This window comes from Nicotiana sylvestris, chromosome 6 (assembly GCF_000393655.2).
Source record: "Nicotiana sylvestris chromosome 6, ASM39365v2, whole genome shotgun sequence".
Taxonomy (NCBI): domain Eukaryota; kingdom Viridiplantae; phylum Streptophyta; class Magnoliopsida; order Solanales; family Solanaceae; genus Nicotiana; species Nicotiana sylvestris.
In genome coordinates this window covers 142,926,270-142,943,767 of record NC_091062.1, presented here as the reverse complement: position 1 = coordinate 142,943,767, position 17,498 = coordinate 142,926,270, and the positions used below count along the sequence as shown (strand labels likewise).

At 36.3% G+C, this 17,498-nt stretch overlaps 1 protein-coding gene across 1 annotated transcript; it reads right to left on the bottom strand.

Moving 5' to 3' along the window:
• Positions 1-17,123: 17,123 nt before the first annotated feature.
• Positions 17,124-17,471, bottom strand: LOC104241393 (uncharacterized protein At4g14450, chloroplastic-like). The gene has a single exon (XM_009796331.2). The coding sequence runs from the start codon at positions 17,469-17,471 to the stop codon at positions 17,124-17,126; it is 348 nt and encodes a 115-aa protein (XP_009794633.1).
• Positions 17,472-17,498: the final 27 nt, after the last annotated feature.

The following is a 17,498-nucleotide window of genomic DNA, read 5'->3' as shown; positions in this document are numbered from 1 at the left end:
AAAGTGGTAAAAAGACACAAAAATAAAGAAAAGGAAAGGCAATGAAAAAGAAAGAAAAGCAAAATGGCAAATAGAATGTTTAATAAGAAAAAGAACAAAAAGGGATTCAAAAAAAGCAAAGAATGAAAGGTGCGGAAAGTTGAAAAAGGAGAAAAGGTTTGAAATGTATAAGAAAGAGTGACAGTGTGTCTCTCTAACCCCTCAGAAAGAAGTGAAATGACTCAAAGAGTCAAGTGAATGTGTGCCAAATGAATCAAAAGACGTGCTTAAGGGAAGATGGAACCTACTTAGACCAAAACATTTCCTACCTTGAACGAAAAGCCTTCACAATGTCTCCACAAAAGCCCTATATAATCTTGAGTTGAATGAAGCTTACGTTAGTGGATACTCACATAAGGGGAAAGCATATGGTACCTAGAGTCGCACTTGTGGCTTTTTCTTGAGAGAGATGAGTAAATTTCCATTATTCTCGTTCTGAGTGCCACTATCTTAAAGGTGAGGATTGCTTAGGGAGAGTTGAGGATGTGTGAGTTTGGGTTCCACAATGACCGAAGTAATAGAAAAGAGTTCTTTGATGTGTTGAGTCAATTCTTAATGCTCTTGTGTCGCACTTAATCAATGGTGTTTCAAGGAGTAAAAGTTGTTAATGATTTATTTGTATTGAGGGCAATTGTTAGTCCCAATTGATGCTAGATGAGGTTACTTTAGGATAGCTGAAACTTTCTTGGATATTCTCTTAAGGGGTGGGTCTTATTTTGTTTGCTTGAGGACAAACAAAAGCTTAAGTTTGGGGGAGTTGATAACTAGGGATTTTGATACATTTTATGCTCCTTCTTGCTAATGTTTTGATTAGAAATTCATACAAAATAGTCCTGAGAGGCTCACAAGTTGTACTTGATTGCATGTTTGATCAACAAAGTGACAAAACGTCAAAGATCAGCTCAAAAAGGAGTGAAACTTGCATAAGTCCCAAGACAAGACAAAGCTCAGGCAAAACAGGCCCAGTGCGGCCGCACACCACTTTGTGTGGTCCGCATTAAGAGATTCAGAGAGGTGAAATTCCAGGAAAAGAAGCAATGCGGTCACACTAGGATTTGTGCGGTCCGCACTGAAGGCAATGCGACTGCAATTAATTTAGTGCGGTCCGTAGAGCCAAGAATCAGAGAAGTTGCAGTTTGGAGCTTTCAAGCCAATGCGGTCCGCAGTCCATTCTGTGCGAACCGCACTAGAAGCCTCCGCAGCTGTAATCCATTTTGTGCGGTCCGCACTGCCCGAGTTCAGAGAGTCAGATTATCAGGATCAGAGCCCTAGTGCGGCCGCACACCATTTTGTGCGGTCCGCACTAACCTCGCAGGGACATTTTTGTCCAGATTTTTTAGCTTAGTATAAATAGCTTCTTTTCCCATTTTTAGGGTATCAGATAGTTTTGGAACTTAGCTGCGCTAGTGGGTTCGACTTTCTTATCCATTTTGGGCATTTTTAACTACTTTTCATTATTGAATCTTGTTATTTACTTTAGAAATTAATTATTATGAGTAGTTCTTCATCTATTTCTTGTTTTTCTTCCTTAATTATGAGTAGCTAGACCCATAAGCTAGGGTTGTGGCTCAATCCTAGTGTGGGTAATTGATGGATTTTGTATTGTAGGGCTAGATTGACTATGTGTGTTTGATATTTGGGCCAATTTTAGGGTTAATTGCTGAATTAGTAGTTGCAAACACTAGTTTGTATTTAGTTGACTAGGTCTCTTCTTGAGAAAGAGAGCCTAATTCTCCGAAATTGGTCCAAAAAGGAATTGAGGCGTACTTAAGAGATTGATAGCTCCAATTAAAGGGTTAAACCTCGAGAGAGTAATACCCGACGTGAACCCTAGTTGCATGTGCAAATTTGCATACCCAATTAGTCTTAAGAAAGTCAATTCGGTCAAAATCACTTAAACTACCGAGAGGTGTAGAGTGGGTAATATCATGCAACGATTATATCATACTCTCCAATTATGTCAATCATGTCTTCGATTCAATTACCCATCAATTGACCACCTAGGCGAAAGTCATTACCCTAGTGCCTTTAAAACCATTTGAACTACCCTTTTTAGTTTAACTCTTAGCTTAATCTAGTTGCACTTATAATTTGTAGTTTGATAAAAGTAGAATTTAATCAAAAAAAAAAACCCCAAAAATGATTAGAAGTGCAATTTGGAGCACATACGCAATCCTAAACTAGATAGATACTCGATTCCAATTCTAGCTCTCTATGGATATCGATCCCGACCCAAAATCGGGTAAAAGCTGCTCCGACCCTCTCTCGCTACATAATTAGTAGTGCGGAGTAGGCTGCGATCACCTAACAGCACATTTTGAGACTTCAGAGTATCCCTCCTTTCCAACTCCGATAACTCAACCATTTGCTTCTGTAAGGAACTAAGCTCCTCACTCACACTATCCTTTCTTTTCCTGAGCGGTGAGGTCTCACTCTTATCTTTCTCAATCTGTTCACCCTTATCATTTGTTGCATCTTTCTCAACTGACTTTCTTTTCTCTATTTAGCTCTTCTTTAAGTTCTTTCTCACAAGTGAAATATTTTTACTTTATTCTCCTCATACTCCACATACACCACATCAGTAAGTGACGCCACTTCATCAACAATCAGCCTAATCTTTTTTACTAGATCAAAAAATTTGTTTAAATACATAGCCAAAAAGAAAAATCATCATCAGAATTAATGTCCTGAGATAGACTAGAGGGATCAGGTCCCTAATTTAGTTCTCCCCTTTTCAGCATATTCACTAATTTCTCCATCCTTCAAGACTTCTACAAACCCAACAATAAATTCAGCCTCACCCTCTAGAATATTAGATCTACCATGTTCCCTTTCAGTAAAAATCTCATCAAAATCTACCAAAGTCTTCTTGGGCTTTTGATTCAGATGGAGTTAGGATTTTGGAAGATGACAGAGTTAGGTTCACTTCTGGTATATTTGGAGAGAAGGATTCTTTTTGAGACAAGATTGATTTTATCTTTGAAGAAAAGAATCGGTTTTGGTTGGGTTTAAGAGAAGGAAATGGTTTTTTGGGGCAACGGGTCAGCTCAAAAAAAGTTTAACATTTTGGACTTCAAAATTAGGAGGGAGGCGGGAATAAGTTAATTACATGACACTATATCAGTTTAAAAAGTCATATAAGTATTGAAAAGACTACTAACGTGTAGCACAGGATCCAGGTTCCTTGACGGTTTTTGAAAATTTGAGCAAAGCTCCTAGAAATGCAATGTCACTTATACTTATTTTCTCCTGAAACTGCCATGTGTGTATACCTGTAACGGTATAGAATTAAGTTAGATGCCGCTAGAAAAACACTTGTTAGCATTGTACCTTTCCTTCTTTACATAGCCAATCATCAAGGGACCAGGTCCTTAGTTGAGCTTGACCAACCCAAACTCCAGACGATTTCTTTCAAAGTGTTCTTTGCTCAATTCTTTGGTGAATATATCTGCTACCTAATCTTCTGACTTGCAGACCTTCATAAAAAACCCTTTTGCAACATTGTCCTCTCAAAGAGTGATGTCGCTCATCAATGTGCTTTGTCCTCTTGTGTTGTAAAGGATTTTTTGCCATGTTTAGAGCACTTCTATTATAAAACTTTGAAAGGGATGTGAACTCTTTTGCTTCTAGTTGGATACTTGAACATCAGAATTTGAAGGATCGGGTTCCTGCTATCAGGCCTCGAGCCTGGGGGCGAAACTGGCACCTGGTGCCTCATCTATCCTTGCGTACCAACTTGCTACTCAGGAACTCTGGACATATAATGTCATACTTTGGCCATGAGCCACATTGCTAGACAATTTGCAAAGCAAAATATAAAACTAAATGGAAATTGATGCTGACTAAATGTCAATATAAAGCTGGGCCGGCAAGGCCGTCATAACTACTACAAATAACAAGCCAACAAAATATACATACAGGGCCTACAAGCCCAACATACTGCACTAACTAACAAGATATGTCTACAAGCCTCTACTAATGGATGTACTGTGATCGGAACATGGCCTTGACCTACCCATGGCCTATATACATATATACACAAGATGTACACAAAACTTCTAGACCCGGTAACTTCGAAGGATATAGAGCTTATCGATAAAGAGGAACTCGGGCAACACCTACTGAGCAGGTCTACCCGTCTGTCTGTTTGAACCTGCACGCATGAAATGCAGCGCCCCCAGAAAAAGGGACATCAGTATGAAATTATATACCGAGTATGTAAGACAATAATATAACTGAAAGCTGATACTAAACTGATAATATAATAGCTGGAAGTAACTGGGAGTCAAATATAATCTGAAAATATGCTCACTTGCTGATACTGACTCAACTCTCTCAATTTGGTAAGTAAAATAGTTGTCCGGCCTTATAAGGCTCGGTATATGTATATATCTGCTCTGCCGTAGTAGGCTCGCTCATAGGCACTCGGCCATACTAGGCTCTGTATCTCGGCATGCTGGGCTCGCTCATAGGCGCCCGGCCACAGTAGGCTCGGTATATAACTTACCATCTGATCAAAGGTTACCCAATAGGGGCCTGCCAATCGATTATAGCTCGATGGTAATGAAAATACTATAATACTATATATATAGTCTTTCTGCTCTCTTAACTGGAAGAAGACAATACTCAATTGAATATGAAGTCCCGATAAGGGAGAATACTGTAACTTATGAGACTAGAAAATGTACATAAATTCAGGAATATGAATTTCTCTTTATGCCTCGTTATCAAACTTGTGTAATTACGAGATCATGCCAAAATGAAGGAAGGGCTTAGCCTTAACATACCTGGAGTAGGGAAAAATCCATGTGATATACTTGAGAAGGATTTTACCGTACTCCCTTAAAATTGCAAAATCTCACGTTGCTTAAGATACTATGAAATCTCTATTTGAATTATTGAAGATTCGTACCCTTCTACATTAGTTTCAAATTGCCTTCTACGTTAGCTTCAGATCCGTACTATTTCCCGAATTATTTTCTTGAATACATATCAAAGGTTTGCAGCAATATACGAAATGTGCATCTCATTTAGAGTGGTTTTATTGTATTTTCAGCAAAGTGAGATGTTAGACGCCTCAATCTTTTGAAGGTTTCTTCATTTTAGTTGTATCTTTCTGCTTAGGGAAATGAAAATGGGAAAAAAGGCTCACACGGACATTGACTACTATTTGTTTGTAATACTGATTGTTGAAAGATACATATCTATCTTTGATATCTTTGAATACATATCTATCTTTGAATTGAAAGATACGTAGTTCAATATTGTCTTATGTTGAATTGATTGCCACCTAACCCATAATGACTAAGAGTCATATGGTTTGGTGGTGGCTTGATGCCACGTGGGGGTAGGGTAGTTTTAATCTTTACGCATAACTTATTAGTTAATTAGGTAATATCCCGTTACTCAATAATTAATCAATTTCTCATATAATTAAGAATTATCTCAACTTACTTAAAATACTACTCAGTTTTAGCATACATTGTACATCTTACTATTATGGTCATGTATTATCTTGTATGGCACTAGTACATAAATATGGAATATTATAGCTTGGACCGTATTTTATCCCAAATTGCCAAACTTCGACGAAACTCATTTTCTTCTATTTGCTTACCTTCTCTCCTTCACGAATTTACTCATCACGTGTTTGAAATAGCATAATGTTTATAATCTCAAAAAAATTTCATCCCGAATCTACGTCAATTAACTGAAGACGGAACTTTAACGTACGAAAAATGCGAGATGTAACACATGCATGTTTGAAACATCATTGACATCAACAGAATTATAACTTCCGCTCATTTGTTCCACATCAAGAGTACCTGATGCGGCATCAGCAACCCTATGTTCAGCTTTAGTCGAGGTGATAGAGGGACCAGGTTCATCTGTGCCTTTTAGAGATTCTGTTGCATCTCCTTCATTGCTCTGATTGACTTGACTCATCAAATTAATCTTTCCATTTGCAATATCTATAGCTTCACCAGGAGCATTTGTAAATTTTTCATCTTCATCTTCTTTGTTATGTGACCCTTTGTCACCATTGTTGAGAACAAAACATTTGCATCCAAAGGCTCTAAGGCAAGTCAGCTTGGGTTTTCTCCCATTAGGCAGTTCATAGAGAGACTTATCGAGAAGGGACCTGATCATGCACTTGTTAATCAAGTAGCAGACAGTATTGACTGCTTCATCTCACGAACCAAGTCCTCCATAACCAAACTTGTTCAGCAAATAAAAACTCGCATGCCCCAGCCGTCTGTGCCATAACTCAGCATCATCATCAATAACACTTAGGCATGTTAGATCACCATCATTCAGTGAATCAAGGTCTGCAATATAAATGTTCTTGAACCTTTTGTTATCAATACCACTTCACCAGTTTTGAGATTGGTAATAGTGCAAGATTTGGATAAGAACTTCACTTATTTTTCCCTTATCACATATTTGAGACACAATCAACAAGCTATATTTCAAGTCATTCACATGGTACACATTTTCAATTGCATGGGAGAGCGTTTTGTCAATTTTTCCAACACCAAGAATATAGCCCTTCTTGCCATTTTCAAAGGACACACTCCCACCTTGAAATGCCTAGAATGAGAGGAGATCATCCATTTTTCCAGCCATATGCTTAGAGTAGCCGTTATTCATGTACTATTTTTGACTATTACCTCTCACTCCAGCCTGCACGTGAAATCACTGATTAGGCTTAGGAACCCAAGCCAGCTTGGGTCCCTTATAATGATATAACAGGTGGATCAAATTTATTTTTGCCCATGCAAGCAACACATATTTTCCTCTTAGAGGACCAGGTTCCTCAACAGTATGCTTCTTTTCCACAAAAAAATTATTTTTTTGTAGATACTGAATTTTAATTTTACAAAAGTCCTTACAATGACCAACTTGACCACAGTGAGTACACAACTAATTATAGGCGACAGTTCGACCTGTTAAATGGGTTGACCTGGACCCAAACCCGTTAACTCTTGGCCCGTGGGTCCTTAACTGGGCTAGTACGGTTCACTTTCTTATAGGGGCCGATCCTAATTTGACCGATTAATCAAAACCTCTTGACCCGATCCGGACTCGTAACCCGGCCCCTAATGGGCCGAATCCAATTTAAGTCAAAAAACTAATAAATGATAAAAAATTTAAACTTTTATACATATATACGAACTTGAAATTACTACATGTTCTTGAAGCCATTTAAAATAAAAATGAAAGAAAACCCATACTTTATTAACATTAAAACTTGAGAAACATATGGAATTCGACTATTTCTATAACTAATAATCTGATACATCGAAAAATGATATTTTAATATACTCTAATTCTATATTTTTAAAACTCTAATGTACTCTATATTTTTAAAATAATTCTTACTGAGTTGGTCGGGGGAGTTGACCCGTGGGTCAGCTATCGGTTCATGTCTGGTCCGGTTCAGTGGGTCAAAATATTATAGCCCAACCCAGGCCTCTTAAATTAATGGGTTGATTCGGTTAGAAGTTATGGGCCGATTAAAGGGCCAATTTTAATGGGTTACATGGGCCGGTTTGTGGGTCGATCCGGCCCAATATAGTCAATTAAAGCGTTTTTCTCATTAATGAGGCTATGATATGCATCAATCAACACATTTTCTAAGGACGTCAATTTTTTCTTAGAGTAAGTTTTCAAATTTCTTTGAACATCAAGAAAATTTACCTTATCTTCTTCTTTGTCCTCATGATCATCAGATTTGTCCATGAATACAAAGATTGACTCATATTCTGAAGATCCATTCTCAACAACCATCATAGATATATCTCCTTGGTCATATTCACCTTCAGATTCACTGGAGGAATCTCCCCAGGCAGCTAGTGCTTCACCATGTTGTCAGCAACATCTCTTCTTTTGAACTTTCTGTTAGGGGCCTAGTTTCTCTTAGCCGCCTTATCAGTATTGGTTTTTTAATGATCCTGCTTATGAAAAGGACAATCTTTAATAAAGTGTCCAGGCTTTTCACACTTATGATAACAATCATTTCCTTTGAAATTCCCGCTGAAACTTCCTTTCTTTAGGATCCCACCATTTCTACGAACCATCTTTTGAAATCTTCGAGTTAGATACGTCATATCGTATACATCACTACTTGAGTAGTTGTTGGCAGTCTTGAGAACTAGGTTCTTCTCCGTCTCGGTCTCTCTTCTTTCAAGATGTTTCTTTCTCTTCATCTGTAGATCCTTGGCTTTAGTGATAGCATTTACTTTACATTTCCAGGAACCTGGTAACACACTGAGTATTTTCCGGACCAGCTTGTTTCTTGAAATGAGTTCTCCAAGGGAGTGAAGCTCATTAATAATGGAGGTAAAACGTGTATGCATGTCCTGAATAGACTCATCCTCCTTCATCTTGAAAAGCTCATATTCAGTAGTAATCATATCATTTTTTGATTGCTTAACTGAGTAGTTCCCTCATGGGCAGTTTGGAGAGGTTCCCGGATCTCCTTAGCAAACTGACAGGCTGGGATGCGGTAGTATTCATCTGGTCCGATGATGCAAACAAGAATCTTCTTTGCCCTGAAATTCTTCTCAATAGCCTTTCTATTAGCATCGTTGTACTCTTTTCTTACTTTTGGGACTGTAACTATTCCCTCACCAACAATTTTCATGGGAACAAAAGGTCCATCACAGAGTAAATCCCACAACTCTGAGTCCTCAGCCATGATGAAGTCATGCATTCTTGTTTACCACCAACCTTAGTATCGGCCGTTAAATCTTGGTGGTTTGTAGGTTGATTCTCCTTCCTCGAAGTTTGGTGGAGCAGCCATAAGGATCCTTTCTAGGTGTTAACCTTTTAGAAAGAACCTGCTCTGATACTAATTGATAGAAACTAGGAGTCCACCAAACAATATAGAGAATCGGGTTCTCTATCTGTTCCCAAAGTAAATAAGCGGAAAGTAAAATAAAACAGTATAGGGAACCGGGTTCTCTATCTGTTTTCACAGTAAATAAAGAACACGCGATAATTACATGAAAAACTCTTTACTCAAAGGACTAAAATTCACGACCTACCCTAGAAAGATTTCAAATCCACTGAGCAAACTTCAGATTACAACCTATTACAATTGAGGAATTAAGCTCTTAATCTCTCACCCCTTACAATAACTCTATTATAAGCCCTTTGCAATAACTCTATTACAAAGTAACAAATCTTGACTAACTCTAGTCAAGAAACCAAACCAAATAATGGTTGAAATTTGTCCTACAATGACACTTCTTGAAAGTAGTGTAGGATTACAAATGAAGAATAAAATGACAAAGACTCAACAAACCTAAGAATTTAAGATATTTTCAATCTCTGGATCCGGTCCTTGAGGTTGTAGCAGCTTTGTTCTTGAGAGAGGTGGTGGCTAGCACTTGAGAGAACATGATATTTGAATTTGCAAGTGTTAAGTGGAATCTCTTGCATCATGTTGATAATATATGTATGAGGTCATGAGAGATGATGCAAGAGAACGTCCTTTAGTTTGGCCTTATCAAGATACAACTGTGATGTTGTACTGCTGCTAGACGATACAGTGCAATAACTTTTACAGCTATAGAGTTGACTGCACGATGACCAGCGGAACTGATCCCTATCTGTTCCTTCTACTGTTCCCTCTACTGTTCCCTTATTTGATTTCTTTGAGAATTGAACCAGACATCTGACTAGTTACTCTGAACGCAAGGGAACTAATTGTATCAGAGTCCTTATTTGGTTCTCTCATTAAGTTTGTCAAATCATCAAAATAAAAAAACGTATAACTTATTAATCAAATCATCAAAACAAAAGACGTACGACTTATCAATGATCAAATTTACTCTCAATTTCACAAATAAACAACCAAAAACTTGCAAGCCGGAACCTCGTTATTTCAAGTGAAATGCACAAACGACACTTTAGTCAAAGTTAAACGATAGACCTTTGAATAATTTGTTCAGAACTAGACTTGATAGTGAGTAATTTCACACGTTAGAATAACTTGCGTAGTCATGGAGCTAGTTATGTTTTGTCATTTCATATTCTACGTAGTAAATTCAGATAATCTACTGCTATGAGTTTAAAATTTGTAAAAACAACTTAGGTAGCTATCATCTCAAAAACTGTGAGATGAAAGACACGACATGTGGAATAGAATCAGCCCTAGGCATAGATTAACTAAACAATGTTGACGTGTAGTTACTTGGAAAATTGGATTACATAATATTCTCAACCACAAAGCATGCGAGTTAGTACCTTTTTTTAGAGTATATTTATTTTTAAACTTGTTAATTCTGTCAAAATGAAACATTAAAGATTTTGAATGTGTTTGGTTGGCTTAAATGTTTTGGTAAATATTTTTCTCATAAATTTATTATTCTCCAATTAAAAAAAAATATTTTCCCTATCAAAAAAAAGAAAAACATTTTCCAAAATTCTTTTCCAACCTTCTTCCCATTCCCCATCCCCACCAACGCCCACCGACCCAACCCCTACCCCCACCCCACCCCACCCCAACTCCACCCACCCAATCCCACACCACACTCGCCCCCACCCCCACCCCAACCCCCATCCTAAATAGAAATATTATTAATAGTACTTTCTTTTCATGTTATAGATAGAGTTTTTTTATTTATTTTTTCATTTAACAAATGAGTATTTTCTTTTCATGATATAATTTATTTTTTTGGGCAGTTTCAAGTACCTTGGGTCGGTCATCAAGGAGGGAGAGGAGATCGACGAGGATGTCACACACCGTATTGGGATAAGATGGATGAAGTTTAGCATCTGGAGTCCTGTGTGACAAGAGAGTGCCACCGATACTCAAAGGTAAGTTCTATAAAGCGGTGGTTAGACCAACCATGATGTATGGCGCTGAGTGTTGGCATGTTAAGAACTCACATATCCACAAGATGAAAGTAGCAGAAGTGAGGATATTGAGGTGGATGTGCGGGCACACTAGGATGGATAAAATTAGGAATGATGATATTCAGGAGAAGGTGCACGTGACTCCCATTGATGATAAGATGCGGGAAGCGAGGCTCAGATGGGTCGGGCATGTTCAAAGGAGAAGCCCAGATGCTCCGGTAAAGAAGTGTGAGCGACTGGTTGTGGAGGGCACGAGAAGAGGTAGATGGCAGCCTAAGAAGTATTGGGGAGAAGTGATTACGCAGGATATGGCGAGGCTTCAGATTTCCGGGGACATGACACTTGATAGAAAGATGTGGAGGTCGAGTATTAGGGTTGTAGGTTAGGAGGTAGTTGAGTCTCACCTTACTTCGTACATTTATGAGACTAGTCTGGTAGGGTTTTTGTCTAAGATAGCTATTGCCAATGTTGTGTCTTACTATTTTGCTTTTCTGTGCGGGATCTATTTACTAGCTATCGCTTTTGCTTTGCATATTTTTTCTAGATTTCACGTTGTTACCATTTTCCGATGATTTTTGTGGTGATATTAATATTGTTTCCTTTTGTCTTTTTGTTTTCTTGAGCCGAGGGTCCTTCGGAAATAGTCTCTCTACTCCTTCGGGGTAGGGGTAAGGTCTGCGTACATACTACCCCTCTCCCCAGACCCAATTAGTGAGATTTTATTGGGTATATATATATATATATATATATATATATATATATATTTTAGCCAAAAATGCTTTCTTTATGATATAGAAATAATATTTTCTTTCATTTCAATAAAATAATGTAGTAAAAAGTATTTTCTTTTATTTCAATGAAAAGAATATTTTTTTTTCATGATGTAGAAAAAATATTTTCTTTCATTTCAACAAAATAAATATTTTTTTTTTCATGATGTAGAAAAAGTATTTTCTTTCATTTCAACAAAATGAGTACTTTATTTTCATGTCATAGAAATAGTATTTTCTTTCTCGACCAAAAAAAGAGTATTTTTTTAGTTATGGAGCACTAATTTCAATGTTATTTTTGCATAAAAAATTAAAGCAACACATTAGTTCATTTGGATTTGTGTGCATAATTAGAAGAATAATTGGTAAAACCATTCATTTTCTAGGAAAATATTTTCCTTCGTACCAAACACACCTTTTAATTGGATTCGTTTTGCGGTCTTATTTATGGTGTGCCTCACACATCTGACATTAGTTGTGTGGAGCCTCTTTTTATCTCACACATTTGTAGATCTGTATCTTATACATTTGAATCCACAAAAATTAGAGACCACAAAGTTGTGAGACAAAAAATAGGTCTCACACAACTAGTGTCAGTTGAGCCGCAAAATAAAAAATTTCATGTATTTGCAATTTATAGTCATGTGAGACACAAAATAAAAAATTGGGCGTATTTGCAATTCATAGTTATGTGAGGCTATTTGCAATTCACTTTGGGTTTGAAGATTATGTCCTGTTGTTTGTGAGAACGCACGTGCATACAAATTTTATGCTTTCGAGAACAATCAATTGAACAGCGGTCCATAAGAGTAGTATATTAGTACAAGTAGTTTTTTCAATATACTCGGTGTCTATTTATTTATACAATTCAAAAAAAAAAACTGTTATAAATATATTATATTATGGATGTTTATTTAGTACTCCGTTGTAAATAATTTTCCTGAAGAAGCTTATTCATATGGGACTCCACCGTAAATATGTTTATCCATTTAGTACTCTATTGGAAATAAGCTTCCTGAAGAAGCTTATCATTTCGGTACCCGGTTATGGATAAACATTACCCTAGGTAGAAGATTATCCATACCGGGTATAATAAGCTTATCCATTCAGTATTCCGTTATGGATAAACATTGCTCTCAGTAGAAGATTATCCATATCTGGTATAGTAGCAGCTTACACAACAGCTTACAGTAGCAGCTTGCGTAGCAGCTTACACAACAACTTGTAATAGCAGCTTACACAACAGCTTCCTTTCTTCTATAAATAGAAGAGATTTCAGTTCATTATATACATCCGAATAATATATCAGTTTCTCTCTATATTTGTCTTTACTTTACCGTCTTTATTTTATAACAAAACCCCTTTTATTGTTATGTTTCTTTATCAGTAGTAAGCATCTATTATCTCCATTCAACCTTTTATTCAACGGAAACGGGCCATAATTACCTCTGTACTTTTTCGCTCGGGCAACATTTGTCCTCCGTTAAAAATTTGGTTGTTTTATGTCCCTGCCGTTATAAAAGTGGGCCAAATTTGGCTTATTCTCAAATTAAGTTAACGGAATCTTTAATAAAATAAAATAAATTCAAATTTTTAATGGAAAAAAGGACATAAGTGCTCTTTTCACATAGTTTAGGGGCAATTTAGCTCCTTTTAGTTGGCTAGTACTCGTTTATTCATTTGCAACCTTAATTGTAAAAATTTTAAAATCTTCAAAAAGTCACATAATCTAATTATTGTATGCAGAAATAAAAGGAAAAAAAAAGACAAATAAATAAGAATTAATATAATAGAACGCAGTGAAAAGAATCGTCTAAGAATATAAACTACGAGGGACTGATTAGACAATTTGGCATTTGGCTTGTATTACTTTGCTTAATTCAGTCTTCTTCATTTCTTCAAAATTTCTTCAAAATGTTAACTAAAAAATCTTCACAATAGATATGTTATAAATTGCCAGAAGTCAATATACTAATTTTGCAATTGTTAATTTGAAATTCAAATTCCCTGTTTATATTGATTTAAGAGTAGATAGAACATAAAATTCATACTATGCGATAAATATAAATACCAATTCTTATTTTTCTTAAATTAAAATATAAACACCAATTCGTATAGGTTTGTGAGCACAAACACACGCAACAAAGAGTAGATGGGTACTTAGAATTTAGGAAAGTAAAAACTTCCAACAACAACAACAACAACAACACACCCAGTGATATCTCACACCGTGGGGTCTGAGGAAGGTAGTGTGTACGCAGGCCTGATCCATACTTGTGAGGATAGAAAGTCATTCCAATGCTGTCAATTTAAATATTGTTCTAACTAAATAATCTTAGTCTAGAATCAGGGGCGGCCCTTCCATAAAGCAAGTAAAACAACCACTTTAGGCCCCATATTTGTAGAGGCCCTATTTTATGCTACATCTAATAAACTATGTACAAGTTTCAAAAAAGGTTTTGTGAAGTGAAAAAGTTTGATTTCTTTCTTTAACAAATATAGAGAAGAAGGATTTGCAACTGCTATGATTTCTACCAAGGAAATTGCACTTGAAATAAATATCGAACCCAAATTTCGTAAAAAACGTGTGATATATAGGAAGTAACAATTTGATGTGAATGTTGATAAAGAAATCTCAAAATCTTTCGAAGGGTCCTTTAGAGTTGATTACTTTTATACATAATAGATAATGCTATTTTTTCACTTCAAAATAGATTTGAACAATTCAAAGCATATGAAAATATTTTTGGCTTTCTAGTTGGCAATAAAAATTAAAATCACTAGATGTTGGAAATCTGAAAAAAATATTGCCTTAATCTGGAATGTTCCTTAAAACATAATAATCAATTCGATATTGATGGTTTAAATTTATTTTCTAAATTAAGAGTATTAAGGAAAATAGTACAATTAGAAGATTACAGTTTAATTGATACACTTATCAAATAAAAAGATTTAATTCTTTTTCAAATACCTAAATTTCTTATAGAATAATGTCAATAACTCATGTTACCGTTGCATCAGCGGAAAGAAATTTTCAAAATTAAAATTGATAAAATCTTACCTAAGAACAACAATGTCACAAGAAAGGTTAAATGGATTAGCTATATTGTGAGTTGAGAAATACTTATTAGGAGTTACCGATTATAAGAAAACTATTAATAACTTTATATCTAAGAAAAGTTAAAAAATAGACTTAAAATAAATAATAAAAAAAATAAAAAGTTAAGGCCCCTCAAAAAGTTTGGCTTTAGGCCACAAGGCCGGTCTATTATAAGTATTAATTAAGGAAACCAAAAAGGTTAGTTAGTTTTTTTCTAAAGAAAACTGAAGAGGCAAAAATTGTCCCTGAACAATGCGAAGAGAGCACTTTTGTCCCTTTCCGTTAAAAGATTGTAATTGTTTCTGTTTGTTTTGGATTCCATTAATTGAATTTGAAAATAAGGACAAATATACTCCATTTTATAACGGCAGAGGCATAAAACAGCAAAACGTTTAACGGAGGACAAATGTGGCCCTGAGCGCAGAGTACGAGGGAAATTATGGCCCTTTCCCGAATATTCAATGATTATTGGCCAAATACATAAGTGGCCCCTTAAACTTGTCTCTTTTTTTCATTTAGATACTTGAACTTCTTATTGAACCCCTGAACTAGAGTTAAACTGTGCCAATTAGACACATCTTGCTGAGATGGCAAAGCATGTGTGCAACACTCATTTTGAGCGCGTCAAGCCAATATCTTTGAACCAAATATTTTGTTCTCCTTCTTCCTCAGTCTATTTCCCTCCCACCAGCTTCCACCACCCTTCTTCTCCCATCTAGTTGGGAAAAAAGGAAAGACTGTAGAGCCACAAAGACAAAACAGAAAATACTTTTGTCGTTCATCATTTTCCTTCTCTGAGTTTTCCTATTTTGTTGGTGTCCAATCCTTAACAGTTTAGCTTAGAATCTTTTGGTTCAGGCTGGAACATCCACCATTTATCTTAATTGCAATTTCTGAACAATTGTTATTGTCCAGTGATTTCCTTCCCAAGTTCGCATTCACCATCGGAGCAATTCGCAACACCAACTGTGATATCACCATCGCAATTTTCGATGTCGGCGATTGGTGATACCGCCAACTGAAAGCTCAGATTCTTTATCTCTAGCAACACAGAAACATTCAACTTAATAACAAATTCATTAGACTCGGTTGTCACACCACATTCTTATTCTTAAAGTTGGGAACTCAACAAAGATGAAAGTTTGTGGATAAATGTCGTATCTAGTTCACATAATTCTTGAAGAACTGATATAAATCAATTTTCTTTCTTTTTGCTCTATTTTTGTCATCCCATCAAAATCAAAACTTAGAAAGTAACTTTCAGTATGGAAATGGAAGACAAAGAAAAATAGAAAAAAATGATAGGAGAGAGAAGTTATGAGAACAAGAAAGAATATGTCAAAGAAATCTCCACAAAACTTCCATTACCCAATATCTTATCACCGTAATTTGGGGTCATCTCCACAAAATTTTCATTACCTAATTTAATATGGTAAAAGGGGACGGAAGGGTAAGAAGAAGAGAAAATGGGGAGGGGGAGGAAGATAGATTTGGGGGGATTTTTTTTTTCACGTGTTACATATTGATTCGTCTATTTTGCACATAGGAGGAGTTTGACGGCACACTCCTTAGCTGTTTCTGAGATTGTGCCAAACGTGTCTGATAGGAATATTTAGACTTGATTTTAGGGGTTCAATAGGAACAAACCTAGTTCAAGTGTCTAAATGAAAAAAAGGACAAGTTATTTGGCCATGATTATTCCATTTTCCCGTGCTGTTGCGGTTACATATTTTTGGATTAGAAAATTCGTGGATTAGACACTTGGTATTCTGCTATGAGAAAAGGATGCTTCTCCACCTGTCAATTCAAGAGCTGTCTTCCTTCTTTAGTTTAATCTTTTATCCTGGTCAGAAATGTCATTTTCAGAAGGAAAGAGGGACTTAATCGTTCAGGCTTATTTGTTTGGTTAAGAAACAAATGAAGATACATATTGCGAAATGCGAATACAATTTGGAATAACATTTTTTTCAAACTGAACATTGAAGAAAGCTAAGAAGAATAATACAGGTATATGCTGAATTAATCGTAATGTCCGCAAATTGACTGGATATTACTTAAAAATAGTAGCAAAAAGGAACTACATTTCCCCAGTCTCATTTTGAGTTTTCTCAAGGGAAATTCATAGTATCATTCATAATCAGTAACCAAAACTTAATAATTGTACTGATTGTAAGGAAAAAAAGGAGCTAAAGCAGCTACAGATTATCAACAGAGTGTTTAATGTTTAAAAAAGGCTAGAACTACATCTTCTATATTCCTTCTGCAAATTACAGATCGCGAAAAGGAATATTGTCCGTCAGATTGTATCAACAGCTACAACCTAAGATTACGATTCGGATATTTTACTTTCATCGTCTATCGGTGCTTCCTGTACATACAAAAGGCACCAACGGAGCCGGCTCGTAGCAAAACGGTGCCGCCGGATGCTGCCATTTCTTAAACACCATCATCGGCTTCTCCAAATGCTCTTTCCTCACCTCTTCCTTATGAGCTGAGCTGGAAAAGGAGTTTATTGCCGCCTTTAAGTTGTCCGATTCGGGAGAAGTCGGAGAAGTTATCAGCGGCGATAGAAGCGGTATCGCCAGATTCCAATCGGTTGCACGATTTACTTGTATAGACGCCGGCGCCCGCCGTTGTAACCGGCTTGGTTGTCGCCGGTCACCGGGAGAAGAACTCCGTTGTTTGTTGTCCGCCATTATAGTAGTGAGAGAGATGGAGAGATT

What these genes read in the sequence shown, in the direction of transcription:
- LOC104241393 (XM_009796331.2), bottom strand. Translation starts at nt 17,471, where the DNA reads ATGGCGGACAACAAACAACGGAGTTCTTCTCCCGGTGACCGGCGACAA.